The 19,873-nt window shown below is 46.8% G+C and overlaps 1 protein-coding gene across 2 annotated transcripts in view; it reads right to left on the bottom strand.

The window, feature by feature from the left end:
• The window catches only part of MAP2K5 (mitogen-activated protein kinase kinase 5), a 212,626-nt gene extending 193,349 nt beyond the window's left edge, over positions 1–19,277 (bottom strand). For both annotated transcript variants that reach the window (XM_084641235.1, XM_084641236.1), the window contains exons 1-2: positions 19,005–19,277; positions 11,764–11,812 (exon numbers count right to left, since the gene is read on the bottom strand). In XM_084641235.1, coding sequence (XP_084497361.1) covers positions 11,764–11,812; positions 19,005–19,139 — 184 coding nt within the window. In that variant the 5' untranslated portion in view covers positions 19,140–19,277. The remainder of the gene's footprint in view (positions 1–11,763; positions 11,813–19,004) is intronic.
• Positions 19,278–19,873: the final 596 nt, after the last annotated feature.

Raw genomic sequence — 19,873 nt, 5'->3', positions numbered from 1 at the left:
AGTTTTGTTGAAAGAAAAAACATAATACCAAAAACTCGATCTGTTTTCTTACCACTCCATCCTTCTTATTCTACAATATTCTGTCCTTACATGAATTCTTTCCTGTCATGCTCATCTGCCCCCTGTCATGCTGCTTCTTCCCGATATCCGTCAGGAAGCATAGGTTTCTATCACACCTAATAAAAACAGTAGCTTTACCTTTAAAAAAAGGTAAAGGAACACATGATCATTCATTTGTATGTCTATATATACACACATCAGTTTAGACTAGTGCCAAACTTAGTGTGCACGCACGTTTGTCTGGGAGGATTTGTGCACAGTACAACTGTGGGAGAAGAGAGTGAGTGGTTCACGAATAGTGCAATGTAATCACACCTTTGTAATAAGAGCTATGGTACAGACATGCATACACACAGAACTGCATACCTTGTGACATAAGGAAAGATGCTGCTGTAGTATTGGACGCAGAGGAAAGAACAAGAAGATTCAGAAAGGCTTATGTAAAGCGAGGGATTTTAAAATATATATATTTTAAATTAGGATCTAACATTGGAATAAGTTTTCCAAAGGCATAAGGCAGGATTCTGATCTCCATTAACTATTGTGAGGTACTCAGACACCCTTGTGATGCGAGACGCACAAGTAATCAGATAGACAGATCAGAACCCCACTCTCAATCTGTAGCAATATATAATTTTTTACTGATTTACCTTTTGCTTGATTTGTTTCCCATCTTTGCCTGCCATGATTTAACACTGCTCTTTCTTTCTGAAGTTTGTACAATTAGGATACTATATTCCTTTAACATTTACGTTTCCCCAGATTTGGAAATTGGATTTTCCTTTTACTACACCTACGGTATGACTCAGCGGTGTGATTCCCCTGCTCATATTTATTTGAGGTAGTACAAGCATAAATAGCAGAGCTGCAGTATTATGGATAGTGGCAGCAAAGGCATGGCTGAGCTCTGCTGAGTACGTACAAACCCACCTGAAACCAGTGGGTTTGTATCATGGGGATGCTGCTATACAGCCCTGGTCTACACTAGGACTTTAGGTCGAATTTAGCAGCGTTAAATCGATGTAAACCTGCACCCGTCCACACGATGAAGCCCTTCATTTCGACTTAAAGGGCTCTTAAAATCGATTTCCTTACTCCACCCCTGACAAGTGGATTAGCGCTTAAATCGGCCTTGCCGGGTCGAATTTGGGGTACTGTGGACACAATTCGACGGTATTGGCCTCCGGGAGCTATCCCAGAGTGCTCCATTGTGACCGCTCTGGACAGCACTCTCAACTCAGATGCACTGGCCAGGCAGACAGGAAAAGAACCGCGAACTCTTGAATCTCATTTCCTGTTTGGCCAGCGTGGCAAGCTGCAGGTGACCATGCAGAGCTCATCAGCACAGGTGACCATGATGGAGTCCCAGAATCGCAAAAGAGCTCCAGCATGGACTGAACGGGAGGTACGGGATCTGATTGCCGTATGGGGAGAGGAATCCATGCTATCAGAACTCCGTTCCAGTTTTCAAAATGCCAAAACCTTTGTCAAAATCTCCCAGGGCATGAAGGACAGAGGCCATAACAGGGACCCGAAGCAGTGCCGCGTGAAACTTAGGGAACTGAGGCAAGCCTACCAGAAAACCAGAGAGGCGAACGGCCGCTCCGGGTCAGAGCCCCAAACATGCCGCTTCTATGATGAGCTGCATGCCATTTTAGGGGGTTCAGCCACCACTACCCCAGCCGTGTTGTTTGACTCCTTCAATGGAGATGGAGGCAACACAGAAGCAGGCTTTGGGGACGAAGAAGATGATGATGATGAGGTTGTAGATAGCTCACAGCAAGCAAGGGGAGAAACCGGTTTTCCCAACAGCCAGGACCTGTTTCTCACCCTGGACCTGGAGCCAGTACCCCCCGAACCCACCCAAAGCTGCCTCCTGGACCCGGCAGGTGGAGAAGGGACCTCCGGTGAGTGTACCTTTTAAAATACTATACATGGTTTAAAAGCAAGCATGTGAAAGGATTACTTTGCCCTGGCATTCGCGGCTCTCCTGGATGTACTCCCAAAGCCTTTGCAAAAGGTTTCTGGGGAGGGCAGCCTTATTGTGTCCTCCATGGTAGGACACTTTACCACTCCAGGCCAGTAAAACTTACTCGGGAATCATTGTACAACAAAGCATTGCAGTGTATGTTTGCTGGCGTTCAAACAACATTTGTTCTTTATCTCTCTGTGTTATCCTCAGGAGAGTGAGATATCATTCATGGTCACCTGGTTGAAATAGGGTGCTTTTCTTCAGGGGACACTCAGAGGTGCCCATTCCTGCTGGGCTGTTTGCCTGTGGCTGAACAGAAATGTTCCCCGCTGTTAGCCACGGGGAGGGGGGAGGGTTGAGGGGGTAGCCACGCAGTGGGGGGAGGCAAAATGCGACCTTGTAACGAAAGCACATGTGCTATGTATGTAATGTTAACAGCAAGGTTTACCCTGAAAGAGTGTAGCCACTGTTTTATAAAATGTGTCTTTTTAAATACCGCTGCCCCTTTTTTTTCCCTCCACCAGCTGCATGTATTTCAATGATCACAGGATCTTCTCCTTCCCAGAGGCTAATGAAGATTAGAAAGAAAAAAAAAACGCACTCGTGATGAAATGTTCTCTGAGCTCATGCTGTCCTCCCACACTGACAGAGCACAGACGAATGCGTGGAGGCAAATAATGTCAGAGTGCAGGAAAGCATAAAATGACCGGGAGGAGAGGTGGCGGGCTGAAGAGAGTAAGTGGCGGGCTAAAGACAGGGCTGAAACTCAAATGTGGCGGCAGCGTGATGAGAGGAGGCAGGATTCAATGCTGAGGCTGCTGGAGGATCAAACCAGTGTATGGTTGAGCTGCAGCAAAGGCAGCTGGAGCACAGACTGCCACTACAGCCCCTATGTAACCAACCACCCTCCTCCCCAAGTTCCATAGCCTCCTCACCCAGATGCCCAAGAATGCGGTGGGGGGGCCTCCGGCCAACCAGCCACTCCACCACAGAGGATTGCCCAAAAAACAGAAGGCTGGCATTCAATAAATTTTAAAGTTGTAAACTTTTAAAGTGTTGTGTGGCATTTTCCTTCCCTCCTCCACCACCCCTCCTGGGCTACCTTGGTAGTCATCCCCCTATTTGTGTGATGAATGAATAAAGAATGCATGAATGTGAAGCAACAATGACTTTATTGCCTCTGCAAGCGGTGATCGAAGGGAGGAGGGGAGGGTGGTTAGCTTACAGGGAAGTAGAGTGAACCAAGGGGCGGGGGGTTTCATCCAGGAGAAACCAACAAAACTTTCACACCGTAGGCCTGGCCAGTCATGAAACTGGTTTTCAAAGCTTCTCTGATGTGTACCGCGCCCTCTTGTGCTCTTCTAACCACCCTGGTGTCTGGCTGCGTGTAACCAGCAGCCAGGCGATTTGCCTCAACCTCCCACCCCGCCATAAACGTCTCCCCCTTGCTCTCACAGATATTGTGGAGGGCACAGCAAGCAGTAATAACAGTGGGAATATTGGTTTCGCTGAGATCTAAGCGAGTCAGTAAACTGCGCCAGCGCGCCTTTAAACGTCCAAATGCACATTCTACCACCATTCTGCACTTGCTCAGCCTGTAGTTGAACAGCTCCTGACTACTGTCCAGGCTGCCTGTGTACGGCTTCATGAGCCATGGCATTAAGGGGTAGGCTGAGTCCCCAAGGATAACTATAGGCATTTCAACATCCCCAACGGTTATTTTCTGGTCTGGGAATAAAGTCCCTTCCTGCAGCTTTTGAAACAGACCAGAGTTCCTGAAGATGCGAGCGTCATGTACCTTTGCCGGCCATCCCACGTTAATGTTGGTGAAACGTCCCTTGTGATCCACCAGAACTTGCAGCACTATTGAAAAGTACCCCTTGCGGTTTATGTACTCGGCGGCTTGGTGCTCCGGTGCCAAGATAGGGATATGGGTTCCATCTATGGCCCCACCACAGTTAGGGAATCCCATTGCAGCAAAGCCATCCACTATGACCTGCACATTTCCCAGGGTCACTACCCTTGATATCAGCAGATCTTTGATTGCGTGGGCTACTTGCATCACAGCAGCCCCAACAGTAGATTTGCCCACTCCAAATTGATTCCCAACTGACCGGTAGCTGTCTGGCGTTGCAAGCTTCCACAGGGCTATCGCCACTCGCTTCTCAACTGTGAGGGCTGCTCTATCTTGGTATTCATGCGCTTCAGGGCAGGGGAAAGCAAGTCACAAAGTTCCACGAAAGTGCCCTTACGCATGCGAAACTTTCGCAGCCATTGGGAATCATCCCAGACCTGCAACACTATGCAGTCCCACCAGCCTGTGCTTGTTTCCCGAGCCCAGAATCGGTGTTCCACAGCATGAACCTGCCCCATTAGCACCATGATGCATGCATTGGCAGGGCCCATGCTTTCAGAGAAATCTGTGTCCATGTCCTGATCACTCACGTGACCGCGCTGACGTCGCCTCCTCACCCGGTATCGCTCTGCCAGGTTCTGGTGCTGCATATACTGCTGGATAATGCGTGTGGTGTTTAATGTGCTCCTAATTGCCAAAGTGAGCTGAGCAGCCTCCATGCTTGCCTTGGTATGGCGTCCACACAGAAAAAAGGCGCGGAACAATTGTCTGCCGTTGCTCTGACGGAGGGAGGGGCGACTGATGACATGGCTTACAGGGAATTAAAATCAACAAAGGGGGTGGCTTTACATCAAGGAGTATTTCAGGCAGGACTTCACGGAGGGTTCCAATAAGAAATGGTGCACCTAAGTAATTGTTCTTATTGGAACAAGCAGGTTGGTCTAGCCTCTGATTGATACATGGCTAGATTTACCTCGCTGCACCTTCTCTGTGAGTGACTGCAGTGTGACCTAGAGGAATGAGTCCCCTAGACGGGGGAGAGGGGGAAGCAATGAGTACAAAACAAATCTGGTCTATTTCTTGTTTTGATCCACTCCATCTATCTTTTACATCTTTGGCTGGCAGCAGACAGTGCAGAAGGACTGCAAGCCATCCACATCTCACGGCTGCTTGGCAGAAGATGGTACAATAGGACTGCTAGCCATCCTCATCTCTTGCCTGCCCGGCAGAAGATGGTACAATAGGACTGCTAGCAATCCATATCACCTGCCTGCTCACCATAAGATGGTTCAATAGGACTGACTGCAGGACTAAAGAGAATGACCTGGTCAAGTCACTTCTAATGTAGTCCCTGCACCCATGTCTGCCCAGGCGCTCCTGGCCAATGTGGCCAGGAGCACCTCGGACATGACGATGACGGCTACCAGTCCTATTGTACCGTCTGCTGCCACAAGGCAAGGGGTTGCTGCTGCTGTGTAGCAATGCAGTACCACGTCTGCCAGCACCCAGGAGACATAACGGTGACGGTTACCTGAGCGGGCTCTATGCTTGCCGTGGTATGGTGTCTGCACAGGTAACAAGAAAAAAGGCGCGAAACGATTGTCTGCTGCTGCTTTCACGGAGGGAGGGAGGGAACGGGGGCCTGACGATATGTACCCAGAACCACCCGCGACAATGTTTTAGCCCCATCAGGCATTGGGATCTCAACCCAGAATTCCAATGGGCAGTGGAGACTGCAGGAACTGTGAGATAGCTACCCAAAGTGCAAAGCTCCGGAAGTCAATGCTTGCCTCGGTACTGTGGAAGCACTCCGCCAAGTTAATGCACTTAATGCACTTAGAGCATTTTCTGTGGGGACACACACTTGAATATATAAAACCGATTTCTAAAAAACCGACTTCTATAAATTCTACCTAATTTTGTAGTGTAGACTTACCCTTAGACTCATGCTAACTCAGCAAACATATGCGGACACGAGCAGGGGAATTATACACCTAGCTCATAGCACAGATAGAGCCTCGGACACAGTGGTCTTTCTAAACTGCTTTCCACAAGACATTTAAGTTTTTAAGCACAAAAATGTGGCAGTGTTAAATGCATGTATATTTGTAGGCTGGGGCGGGGGGAGAGGGAGGGGAAATCAACCACACGTGTTTTTGGGCTGGGATTTTCAAAGAGACCTATGCACCCAATTCTCATTGGAAGCCTATGGGAGATGGATGTCTGACTCGCTTAAGTCCCTTTTTAAAAAAAATCACAGCCTTTGCACAGAACATCACACAAAATGTGTGAATATTTCCCTGGATGAAAATTAACCTCTACTCATAATTACACACATTAGTTCAGCAACAGATCTAAATTAGTTGGGCAAAGGAAGATGTTCATTCTTTTTTGAAAAATCTAGCAGAAAACTCCAAAGCAATAATGAAAAAGAGCAAAAAGAGCTCAGAGGGGAAGAAATAACAGTGTGGAAGTATGTCACTGAAAATACTTAGAGAGCTAGAGTTTATAAATCTACCAGAGTGGAATCAGAAGACACTGGAAAGATGGCTTTGAACGGAGAAGTGGATGGCACAGTTACCTTGTGTAATAGTCTTGAGGACACATGGAAATTTAACTAGTAAGTTGCCAGGCTGCTAAAAATGTTCTCTAGACTTACCAACCTGTATCGAGTCAAGAATGATGAAAAGACTTGGAAGAGTTAGTGAGTTGAAACTGAATGTTTCCTTGCCTGAAAGCATATAAGAGACAGAAAAAGGAGGAGAGGTTTGTAAAACTACAACTTGGCTGAAAACAAACTTGCTCTAGCATGAGAATCAGAAACACTGAAGAAAGCTGTCGTTAGAATAGTGACCACAATGAAAGCACTGTAAGCAGAGAGGGGATCAGAAGTAAAAGTAGATGAGCAAAAAATATATTTAAAAGACAGAGAAAGACCAGAGTTGTTAAACAAGTCAGGCTCAAGGGGGGGGAAAAACTGACGCTAGAAACACGCAAGGGTGTAGCTGATGAACTCTCACAGCCCACTGGAAGAACATCCTCAGATCACCAGGTCACACAGGATTAGATTCAAATGATATGAAAATAGCTCCAGAGTACTCAGAACTGTGAAAACTCCTTACAGTTACATGAAGAATACAGGAAAGATACAAACATACCGATGAAAGAAGATATTAAAAGGACAATTTTTTCTTAATCAGAGACTATATTTCTCATGTTAAATGCAGAGATTCTTTTGCCATCCTACCAAAAAATATAACTGGGTATAGCCTCCAAACTGGCTATAGATGATGCACTGATTCAGAGAGAAGAATTTCAAGCTTGTCTACTTGCCTAGAGCACAACAATCTGATTTTCCAGCACATTAGGGAAGCAAAAGTAGAACCAAAAAGCCTATGTACTGGCTGGATTTTGCTAATGTCACTTAAAATGGAGGAAAAAATCCTAGCAAGATACCAAATAGAGTGCAGCAGATGGTAAACAAATATTATGAAGCAATCTTTGCAAAATCTGCAGTGTGTCACAAATACACAAAATGGCATTGTTTGGATAAAAGGATCATAACAGGCCATATGTTGTTAGTCATTTTATTTGTAGCACCGTGTAATACAATGGTGAAATCCACATAAAGGTCCAATGGTAGAAGAAGCACAGCCCCAGGTAGAGGCTGCAATGGATGACACAGTGTAGATAACAACAACTAAACAAACAGTAGAGGAGACTATACTAGCCGGCAATTATCCATGACTGGAAAGTAAACAAACAGGTGAGAAGGACATTTATACCAGTAAAATCTAGGCATTTGATATGGATAGAGTAACCAGGAAACCAAGCATCAACATACATAACATATTTTAGATGCCAGTTAAATGGCAGGGGAAATAGTTTTGTGCAGATGTAAATGACAGACTAGAGACATGAACTGAAAGCACAGCAGCAGATGTGTATTTCCAGGAAAGTTCTACACATGGTACCATTAATATGGGCTACTGCTGTGATTGCAGGGACTCTTACTGGTGCATGAAGTTCAAACAAAGCTAATCTGTGATATGGGAAATAGGTAACACAAATCAACAAATCATAAAAGAAATGGTAAGGTCTAGAGCCTGGTTTTGCTCAGGTCCCTATAGCAAGTCTTAGGTTTTACAATGGGGAAGGGTACATGTCCCAGGCTCAGGGGAAATGGACATTTACAAACACAGTTCTTATCCACAGGATACGTTTTTTAGTTGAAAACAAACATGTGGCGTAAAAGCAACAAAAGCACTCGAAGGCTCACAAAACAATTATTTCCTTTAATTTTCTATGCCCATGATTATCCCTCAAGCACAATACAACCAAGTACTCTGCACCTTACCTTCTATCATATATACTCTCTCACTTCCAGCATCAATACACAGCATGCAGATTCACAAACCAGATGCAACATCCCATGGCTCTTTTTGTAAACCCATCTCTACCAGGGCAAACCTTTTGGAGAAAATTGGTGGAACCTTTCCTCTAGCACAGACCCATGATAATTAAAATATTAGAAAGGAGCACTAGAAAGCCTATAAGCCTATGCACTCTTAAATAGACCACTGATCTTATTGCCTGAGGCAGAGAAGTTTGACTGCCCTTCACAAATTATTCTTCTTGAAAACAATGCCATGGGAACCAAAAATGATAAAAAGAGTGAAAAGTTACAAAAAGAAAGAAGGAAAGAAAATAAGCAAGTCAGTATCAGTCCCAAATCTGCATTAATGGAGTAAATGAGAGCTTTCTACAGACTTCAATTACGGTAGGATCTTGGCCTACTTACAGAGCCCTGTGAACTTTTTATTTTTTGCAATTTTTCATTTTTTAAAAATGTCTTATTATGTTTTATCCACTATAAATGTTTTTACTTATTACATTTACATTAATAAAATACCTCAAATGACCCATATAAAAAAACCCATGTATAAACTATGAAAAAAAAAACAGTTTATTTAGACTACACCATTTTATTAAGCGTTATTACACGGTACTAAAAGGTTTTAGGAATTAAAAGTAAGTATACAACAATACCCCTTAAATATTCCCCATGCCCTCTTCAGCCCCCATGTCACAGCCTCCCCATTAGTGCAAAAGATCCCTCGCCTAGCCCCCTTTACATACTCCCCTTCTGAAACCAAGGCCCTTGGGGAGGGTGACAGGTCCTGTCCCCAGGGGGTGGCAGGCCCTGGAAGGGATGTTGTGACCTCGAATACGGGATCATAGTATGGCTCAGGTTTGGCCCAGCCATTCCTCCATCATCATAACAAAGAAAAGAAAAAGGAAGAATGTAGATAAGTTGGCCAACATCTCTAAATTGTACAGGAGGGAAGGAAAACTAATGTCCATGGGGCCGGATGAGTTGCATCCGAGAGTGCTGAAGGAATTGGCGGCTGTGATTGCAGAGCCATTGGCCATTATCTTTGAAAACTCGTGGCGAACCGGGGAAGTCCCGGATGACTGGAAAAAGGCTAATGTAGTGCCAATCTTTAAAAAAGGGAAGAAGGAGGATCCTGGGAACTACAGGCCAGTCAGCCTCACCTCAGTCCCTGGTAAAATCATGGAGCAGGTCCTCAAAGAATCAATCCTGAAGCACTTGCATGAGAGGAAAGTGATCAGGAACAGTCAGCATGGATTCACCAAGGAAAGGTCATGCCTGACTAATCTAATCGCCTTTTATGATGAGATTACTGGTTCTGTGGATGAAGGGAAAGCAGTGGATGTATTGTTTCTTGACTTTAGCAAAGCTTTTGACACGGTCTCCCACAGTATTCTTGTCAGCAAGTTAAGGAAGTATGGGCTGGATGAATGCACTATAAGGTGGGTAGAAAGCTGGCTAGATTGTCGGGCTCAACGGGTAGTGATCAATGGCTCCATATCTAGTTGGCAGCCGGTATCAAGTGGAGTACCCCAAGGGTCGGTCCTGGGGCCGGTTTTGTTCAGTATCTTCATAAATGATCTGGAGGATGGTGTGGATTGCACTCTCAGCAAATTTGCGGATGATACTAAACTGGGAGGAGTGGTAGATACGCTGGAGGGGAGGGATAGGATACAGAAGGACCTAGACAAATTGGAGGATTCGGCCAAAAGAAATCTGATGAGGTTCAATAAGGATAAGTGCAGGGTCCTGCACTTAGGACGGAAGAACCCAATACACAGCTACAGACTAGGGACCGAATGGCTAGGCAGCAGTTCTGCGGAAAAGGACCTAGGGGTGACAGTGGACGAGAAGCTGGATATGAGTCAGCAGTGTGCCCTTGTTGCCAAGAAGGCCAATGGCATTTTGGGATGTATAAGTAGGGGCATAGCGAGCAGATCGAGGGACGTGATCGTTCCCCTCTATTCGACATTGGTGAGGCCTCATCTGGAGTACTGTGTCCAGTTTTGGGCCCCACACTTCAAGAAGGATGTGGATAAATTGGAGAGAGTCCAGCGAAGGGCAACAAAAATTATTAGGGGACTGGAACACATGAGTTATGAGGAGAGGCTGAGGGAGCTGGGATTGTTTAGCCTGCAGAAGAGAAGAATGAGGGGGGATTTGATAGCTGCTTTCAACTACCTGAAAGGGGGTTCCAAAGAGGATGGCTCTAGACTGTTCTCAATGGTAGCAGATGACAGAATGAGGAGTAATGGTCTCAAGTTGCAGTGGGGGAGGTTTAGATTGGATATTAGGAAAAACTTTTTCACTAAGAGGGTGGTGAAACACTGGAATGCGTTACCTAGGGAGGTGGTAGAATCTCCTTCCTTAGAGGTTTTTAAGGTCAGGCTTGACAAAGCCCTGGCTGGGATGATTTAACTGGGAATTGGTCCTGCTTCGAGCAGGGGTTTGGACTAGATGACCTTCTGGGGTCCCTTCCAACCCTGATATTCTATGATTCTATGACTTGGCATCTCATGAGCATCCTTCTAATGGGAAGAAAGTGCTACCTCCTCCCACGGAGCAGTCTTTGTTCTTTACGGCTGGGAAAACACAGACTCCAGCCCTCCCATTGTCAGAGAAACCTATTTAAAACAAAACCAAACCTTTCCCTGTTATTGTGGAGGAGTGTGGCCCTCGACACCTGTGCTACAACTGTCAAATCCAGCCTTATGAACACGGGATATCATCTTCCTAGATCCAAAGAAACAGCTGATCTCAAGGTAATAGAGGCAGTCACCCCATAACACTACATGCACTGTATCTGACTGTCATATTATGACACTTATCTTCACCTATGAGAAAAGAGATCATCTCCTCATACAAGAGCATAAATAGGATAAGATCTCGGCAATCATTATTCTTCTCCTGCCTCAACAGCCTGCAGCGGATGTAGTATGCAGAAAACTCCTTTCCCAGGCGAAACCAAGGGTTCATCCTCCATAATATGGTCAGTCTCCACTAAATTAAAAAGGAAAAGTCCCAAATCTAGTTGAGCCGGGGTTTCAATGCAGCAATTGCTATGCTCCCATGCCTGGTATTATTCTACATTCTGTACCATATTTCTTTTAAAAGCTGCACTTTGCAGCTCTTTTGTTTTTTAAAGCGAGAATTAAATTTTCAAATTACAATCCTAGATCTACAGGTACTTTATTCTTTTCATTTAATTCAAGCCATATAATTGCAGTGAGGAGTCAGAGCATGATAAGGTCACGTTGGTAATTAAAGCTATATTGTAGAGATATGCTCACTCAAGATGTAATTAAATAATAAAATATTACTTAGCTCGGTATCATCATTAAACTTGCATTAATGTATAAATATTTAACTGTAACATATAATGAACATAAACATTATTTACTTAAAAAATGACAACTGCATAATGTGAGCAGAGGAGCCCATACCAGACATACTGCAGACAGAAGTTAAATAAGTTGTACTTACATTCAAATGCTGTTGTCGTTGCATCAGGCAAAACCTGTCCAATGACATCCTAAACAATGACATAGGACAGAATAAGCCATATTTCTAACTAGAAGTGCTTGAGATATTTCAGCGTACATTAAACTTAACGGTTCCTCTATTACAGAGAAGAGAGTCTTTAAACCCCTCTCCCCCAAACTTTTAGCATACGATTCAAAGCAGTTTCAATCAGTCTCCCCCTTCCTCCCCCCTATGCCCCCCGGGAGGGCAGAACAGTATTTAAATCACTTGATCATAACTTCAGAACAAATATTCCATTTTAATTTTTCTTGCAATGTAAAGAGTTTATTTTGTCCTTAGGGTACAAAAAAATGCATGTGGAACTCTTCAAGGCAAGTGATATAAATGGAGGTTTATAAATCATTTCTGTACTTGAGAAGGAGCGCTCTCTCTTTCTACCCCAAACCATCCCGACTGTTGGGGAGAGAGTGGTTCATTACTTTATAACTTGCTCAGCTTCTGTTTTCTGGTCCTTCTCCCCAACCATAAGTAGCTTTTGTGCCTACCTCTGCTGCCCACATGGATCTGAACAGGGGTGCTGGAACAACTTTTATAATGGGGGTGCTGAGAGCCATTGAACCAAACCGTACACCCTGTATATGATGGAAACCACTTGAAGTCAGGGGGTGCAACAGCACCCCCAGCACCGGCATCTATGGATCTGAACGGCAGACGGGACAATAACTAAAATCTTGTTGATTTCACTCTGCTACTGCACAGGAAAGCTTTGAAGGATAGGGATGCATTAGTGATGCCTGCTGCAGGCTCACCAGAAAGCTCTGGTTTACATTTGGAAGATTCTCTCTGCAACCATATGAGCTATAAAGTTTTTAGTATTATTCTTTTATTTTAATTGAAGTTTAAATCCTGCATAAATACATGAGTGGATTCATAGTTGGTCTGAAATAAAAAAAATGCACTGGTTGTCCAGTAAGAAATGAGGCCAAAGTATCAAAGAAGTGTAAATATTTCTCATCTACACACTGGGCAGTGTGTTTTATTTAAAAAAGTTTTTTTTGCCCTTGCCTGAACTACTTCCACAACAATGATCTTCTAAGGACAGAATCAAACTGCATATACCAGAAGGGCCAGAAATGTAGAATTTCTGTGTATGTTACACATTTCTGTCCCAAATGGTGCATTTTTGTGTCTAATATTTTAAACACATTTTCTATGCTACAGTATAACTTTTTTTTTTTTTTCAGATCAAAAACTGCCTTGGGTATTGCAAAGTTACTCAAAATTCAGTGGAAGATCAATTCATGCAGGCCTTCTCGTCTGCGTGTTGTCATCAGTCAACAGTGAGTTTGCAATATGTCATGTGGGGTATGGCATACATGCATAGCGTGATTTTTCCTGCCTGCTGTCTGATTTCTCATGTCATGCAAGCTTTTCACTGACATTGTCACAAACAGGTCATGAATAAATGAATAATGTTATTTATTGCAAATAAATGTTATACACCTTGGAGTGCTCAGCATCTCACATGATTGGACCCTCAGTAATCACGGTCCCATTATTTTTCTTTTTTCCCTCTGAATAAAACTAAGAAATGAAACGGGAGATGCAATATTTAAAATGGGATAATTGATATAATGAAAAAGCAGCAAATATATCAGTAAAGAGTTAACTGGGCCAAATTATAGATATATAACTATTTCTTGCTTTTTTATCTTAGATGTGTTAAAATAAATTACCTTTATATACTACAGTTTAAACAACAGACAGAGGATGTGCAACACAGATGACAATGATTCCGTGGAAACTTTGCACAGTCAAAAAATCACAAAAATTTAGGCAACACAAAACTCAGTGTGGTGTTAAGAGAATTCTTTGTGTTTAATTATTTCTAGAGAACAGTAGATGTTCTACAGAAAACTTAAGAAAATATAATCCCTCTCTGCAAGAGCTTACAGTCTAACTGTACAAATTCAGTACAAAGAACTAAGGTCTTGTCTGCACACAAAACTTGCAGTGGTTTAACTAAAATTGGTTTTTAAATCGAGATACTTAAACCCTGCAAATCCCTGCAGAGACAAATTTCAATTGAACCAATATAAAAATATATTTTAGTTAAACCATCACAAGCTTTGGGTGTCTACCAGCAGCATATATGTGAGGAGAGGATGTGTGGGCTCTGAGAAAGGACCATATCTGAGGGCTCAAAGAACTCCAACTCAGGCTCTAGACTCCCAAAATTATGATTTACCATCACTCTCGGGTTACTAGCCTGCTTTATATTTTCACCTTAAAGTTCACATTTTACATTATGATTTGAAAAAAAAACCCTGAAAAATCTAAATCCATTAATTTAAGATCTGTAAAAGTGGACTAGATCACAAACCTGTCTCATAGTGAATTATTGGTAAGGTATCTTTACTCTGCTTAGTGTCCCACCTTGCTATTAAGTCAATGCACCAGATGAAACACCAAACTTTAAAACATGAATTCATAAAATTGATCTGGGGTTAAGAATCTTTTCACCTGATGTGTAGGAACCCTTACACTCTAACATTTTGGAGCTCTTTCATTGACCCAAACTCACAATATCCTAACTTTCAGCAGTGATGTTGGAATGGAGAATCCCCACAACTCACAAACAATAAAATCCTATAAATCTTGCAGACAAATGTTCAAGTAATCAGTGTATAGAACAACAGGTGTTTTATCCAACAAAACATAAGGCCATTAACAATGAAGAGAAAAGTCAGATAATGGTAGACTAAACAAGAAATCTGTCAAAACTGTTCTGTGGAGGATTGTAAAACAATTTGTATCTGTAAGGAAAGAAAACTGAACATTTAAAACCTATTGCTTGTAGCAGGGTTTGCCTGGCTGTTAGATACCAGCGGCCTCATTCTCCTTACACTTAAACCAGCTTTTACATCAGTTTTCAGAGTAACAGCCGTGTTAGTCTGTATTCGCAAAAAGAAAAGGAGTACTTGTGGGACCTTAGAGACTAACCAATTTATTTGAGCATAAGCTTTCGTGAGCTACAGCTCACTTCATCGGTGTAATTACACTACATCAGTGTAATTCTATGGAATTCTCATCAGTGTAAGTGAGAGAAATATAAGACCTGCTCCTTAAGGTGTTCAGACTCCATGGTGATGGGACAGCATGTGAATCTAGACAGATTAATGAAAAAATCAGTGCACTGTAATCCACTTAGTAGTGAAAAATCTTTAAATAAATCTGTTTACTGATCACTTCAAAGTTTGCAAAACTGATATACACAGAAAATCACTTGCAGTGGTGTTCCAAACAGTAGCACTTAGGTCCCAGTTCAGCAAGGTGTTTAAGTATGAGTCTAATTTTAAACATGTGAGTAGTCCCAATTCTGTGGGACTACTTAGTGCTGAAAGATAGGCACATACTTATCTTTCTGAATTAAGGCTTTCATGATTATTTAATTTCTTAAACAAACATATCTGTACCATTCCGCCAATTATCAGTGCTCTTCCAAGATGCAATCCTTAAGCAGGAATATAACAACTGAATATTAAACTTAATGGGGGCATGGATTAGTGTGTAGAACAGCACACTAGGCATTAGGACTCAGATTTTTAAAGATATTAAGGTGTTGCTATGCTCAGCATTGCAATGCCAAACTGATTCAGGAGCTTAAATCTCATTTTCAAAAAGGGATTTAGATATTAAGGAGACAGCTTTGGATTTCAAAGAGTAAAGAAGTTAAATTTAGAAAAAAAAATCACTTTATTTCAAAAAAATAAAGATCCTGCAGCACCCTGTGTTCAATAACCTGATACACTGTGTTCTGATTTGTGTTGCTTCTACAAATTTTTAACCTCCTTAGGGTACGAACCTAGTCTTAATCTGTTTTGTACCATACCCAGCACATTCACAATGCGTATTAAATTAATAGTTTTCTGATTTTCAGAGATGCTGAGCATCTGCTGCTCCTGCTTACTTCATCTGGAGTTTTGCATGCTCAGCACCTCTGAGAAAGAGACCCTATAAATGTTATTGTTATTACTTTTCAAGGTGTCCACCTGACCACTTAATTTCAGCTCATTAAGGGCTTGTTTACACATAAAAGTTGTACCACTTTAATAATACCGGTATATCTAAAGCGATACAACCTCTGTAGTGCGAACATAATTATACTTTATAAAAGTGCTTACATAACGTATTCCAGGATGAGAAGGTGAATAAGTGATACAGATATAAGGCATCTTTAGACTTGTATAACTGTATCCATTTTAGGGATTTTTCTGGTGTCACACAAACTGGTTAAAAAAAAAATCATACCCCTAAAAGGAAAAAGTTATATTTGTGTTGACTAATATATGCTGACTAGCATATATCTCATTAATAATATGTATTGTCTGCACCATCTATATATATTAATATGCATTAAGCACTGATACTGGTAAGCACAAATACCGTAACAGTGACATAGCCTAAAACTTATGCTAAGTTTCCCATAGCATCTTGCATTTGCTGAAGTAAGCATTTGGCACAAGCAGATAGGAAACTTGTCAAAATCAAGATACATTCGTTCTACGTCTTAGTACAAGCTAGTGAATTACCTTCATGGACCAGTAGCTGAAATAGTAGTATCCAAAACAAAAATAAGAAAGGAACAGAACAAGAAGTTAGGGGCCAGAACAAACGGATAGGCTGGATTTTAGTGACATGTAAAGAAATGTGTAACTTGTAAAATCATACAAATAATACCAGCTGAAATGTGTAACTTGGGGAGCACACCTTCTGCATAAGGTGAATGAAACACCGCTGCACAGAAATGCTCTTCGGAGACTGGTATCGTATAGAATCTTTTTCGTGTACCATATTAATAAACCTGACAGACACTGGTTATTTGGTCTCTTGAATATTTTTTATAATCAAATAACAAACCAAAGTGTGATCAAACAATTGACTATACAATTTATCGACAATCAGTAAAACTTCCAAGTGTACACCAGGCCACAGAAAGCCCAAACCTGGAAAATACCTATCCCGCCCCACTTAGCTTCAACAGTGTGTCTGTTTACAAACTGGTTTAAGTTATAGTAAGTTGACTAAAGAGACATTTAAAGTTACTGTAAATATTGTTGGATGCAGTCTTATTGTAGCCATGTAGTTCCAGGATATTAGAGAGACAAGGTGGATGAAATATGATAAATATTGTCTAATTAATCAGTGTTTCCATTTGTCACATCCCACATGTCCTGAGTAAGGCAGCTTCTAGATCAATGTTCCTCCCACTGAGACGTAAAATCCCTTTACATTAGTAAAGAATCTTTTAGCTACTGCTCCCAACCTCATCACCTGAATTTTCCTATGCACAGTCAGGGGAAGGATAAAGAATCTGCATCTACAGTGCAACCCTGCTTGCTGACGCTAAGGGGCTGTTATGCTTTAGTGCAGTGGTTTTCAACCTTAATTCATTTGCAGACCCCTAAACAATTTCAAATGGTGATGTGGACCCCTTTGGAAATCTTAGCCATAGTTTGCAGACCCCGAGGGGCCTGGGGACTGCAGGTTGAAAACCACTGCTTTAGCGCCCTGGAGGATGGGAAAGGCGTGAACAATTCCTGGGTCCCACTCCAAGCTGAGCATCCCTGTGGGAGGAGAGACAGGAGGGAACTTTGGGAAGCTGGCCCAGGCACCCCAGGGAGGCTTGGGAAGAAGCTGGGGACCTGGGGGAGTTTGAGGAGGGAAGGAAGATGGGTGCCATGAGGGAGGTGTGAAGGAGGGAAGAAGCTGGGCACCCCCAGGGGAGGATAAGGGAAGGGGAAGCTGGGCATCCCAAGGGGGAGAAGGAGAGAGGGGGAAAGCCAAACATCGATATGGTGGGGAGGGGAGAAGAGAAGGAGGAGGAGGAGGGAAGAAGCTGGGCACCCCGAAGGGGTGGGGAGGGGAAAGGAAAGGCGGGCACCCCGGGGGGGGAAGGGGGCACCCCGAGAAGGGGAGGAAGAAGGAGGGGAGATGCCGGGCACCTCGAGGAGAGGAGACGGGAGCCCAGCACCCCGGGGTGGGGGGGGAGATGAAGGGGGAGGGAGAAGCCGGGCGCCCCGAGGGGAGGAGACGGGAGCCCAGCGCCCCGGGGTGGGGGGGGGCGAAGGGGGAGGGGAGAAGCCGGGCGCCCCGAGGGGAGGGGGAGACGGGAGCCCAGCACCCCGGGGTGGGGGGGGAGATGAAGGGGGAGGGGAGAAGCCGGGCGCCCCGAGGGGAGGAGGAGACGGGAGCCCAGCACCCCGGGGTGGGGGGGGACGAAGGGGGAGGGGAGAAGCCGGGCGCCCCGAGGGGAGGAGGAGACGGGAGCCCAGCACCCCAGGGTGGGGGGGGACGAAGGGGGAGGGGAGAAGCCGGGCGCCCCGAGGGGAGGAGGAGACGGGAGCCCAGCACCCCAGGGTGGGGGGGGAGATGAAGGGGGAGGGGAGAAGCCGGGCGCCCCGAGGGGAGGAGGAGACGGGAGCCCAGCGCCCCGGGGTGGGGGGGATGAAGGGGGAGGGGAGAAGCCGGGCGCCCCGAGGGGAGGGGGGAGACGGGAGCCCAGCACCCCGGGGTGGGGGGGGAGATGAAGGGGGAGGAGAGAAGCCGGGCGCCCCGAGGGGAGGGGGAGACGGGAGCCCAGCGCCCCGGGGTGGGGGGGACGAAGGGGGAGGGGAGAAGCCGGGCGCCCCGAGGGGAGGGGGAGACGGGAGCCCAGCACCCCGGGGTGGGGGGGGACGAAGGGGGAGGGGAGAAGCCGGGCGCCCCGAGGGGAGGGAGAGACGGGAGCCCAGCACCCCGGGGTGGGGGGGGAGAGGAAGGGGAAGGGGAGAAGCCGGGCGCCCCGAGGGGAGGAGGAGACGGGAGCCCAGCGCCCCGGGGTGGGGGGGGACGAAGGGGGAGGGGAGAAGCCGGGCGCCCCGAGGGGAGGGGGGAGACGGGAGCCCAGCACCCCGGGGTGGGGGGAGATGAAGGGGGAGGGGAGAAGCCGGGCACCCCGAGGGGGGGGAGACGGGAGCCCAGCGCCCCGGGGTGGGGGGGGACGAAGGGGGAGGGGAGAAGCCGGGCGCCCCGAGGGGGGGGGAGACGGGAGCCCAGCACCCCGGGGTGGGGGGGGACGAAGGGGGAGGGGAGAAGCCGGGCGCCCCGAGGGGAGGGGGAGACGGGAGCCCAGCACCCCGGGGTGGGGGGGGACGAAGGGGGAGGGGAGAAGCCGGGCGCCCCGAGCGGGGCGGACTCACCAGCACGTCCCTGAAGAGCAGCTGCGGTGCGGGGTGGACGGTCCAGTCCACGGCGCCGCCGTCCGGGATGGTGATGCGGATGACGAGCGGCGGGCTCTCCATGGCGCGGGGCGGGCCGCCGCCGGGTACGAGCATCCCTCCGCGGCGGCGGCGGCTCACATGCTGGGGGCCCGCAGCCCGGCCCGGGAGCGGCACTCGCCGGGGTCGATGCGCCGCTGGCCGGAGCTGCCGCTTCCCCTCCGCGAGCGGCGGCCCGGCCTGCACCGGAACCAAACCGCGGGAGCCGGAAAAGCGGGGAGGCGGCGCCAGGCTCGGGAGGGGCGGCCCAGAGCCCTCCCCACGGCGCCCCTCAGCCCTTCCCACGGCGCCCCTCGGCCCCGGGCTGCCCCGAAACCCCCCCCCGCGCCCCTCGGCCCCGGGCTGCCCCGAAACCCCCCCCCCTGCGCCCTTCGGCCCCGGGCTGCTCAGAGCCCCCCCCCCACGGCGCCCCTCAGCCCCGGGCTGCCCCGAAACCCCCCCCTGCGCCCCTCGGCCCCGGGACCCCTCCCCACGGCGCCCCTCAGCCCTCCCCTCGGCCCCGGGCTGCCCCGAAACCCCCCCCCTGCGCCCCTCGGCCCCGGGCTGCTCAGAGTCCCCTCCCCACGGCGCCCCTCAGCCCCGGACTGCCCCGAGACCCCCCTACTGCGCCCCTCAGCCCCCCCCTGCGCCCCTCGGCCCCGGACTGCCCCGAGTCCCCCCCCACTGCGCCCCTCGGCCCCGGGACCCCCCCCACTGCGCCCCTCGGCCCCGGGACCCCCCCCACTGCGCCCCTCGGCCCCGGGCTGCCCCGAGACCCCCCTACTGCGCCCCTCAGCCCCCCCCCACGGCGC

Source organism: Lepidochelys olivacea, assembly GCF_965140295.1.
Source record: "Lepidochelys olivacea isolate rLepOli2 genome assembly, chromosome: 10".
NCBI classification, from domain to species: Eukaryota; Metazoa; Chordata; order Testudines; family Cheloniidae; genus Lepidochelys; species Lepidochelys olivacea.
This window is presented reverse-complemented; position numbering and strand designations above follow the sequence as displayed.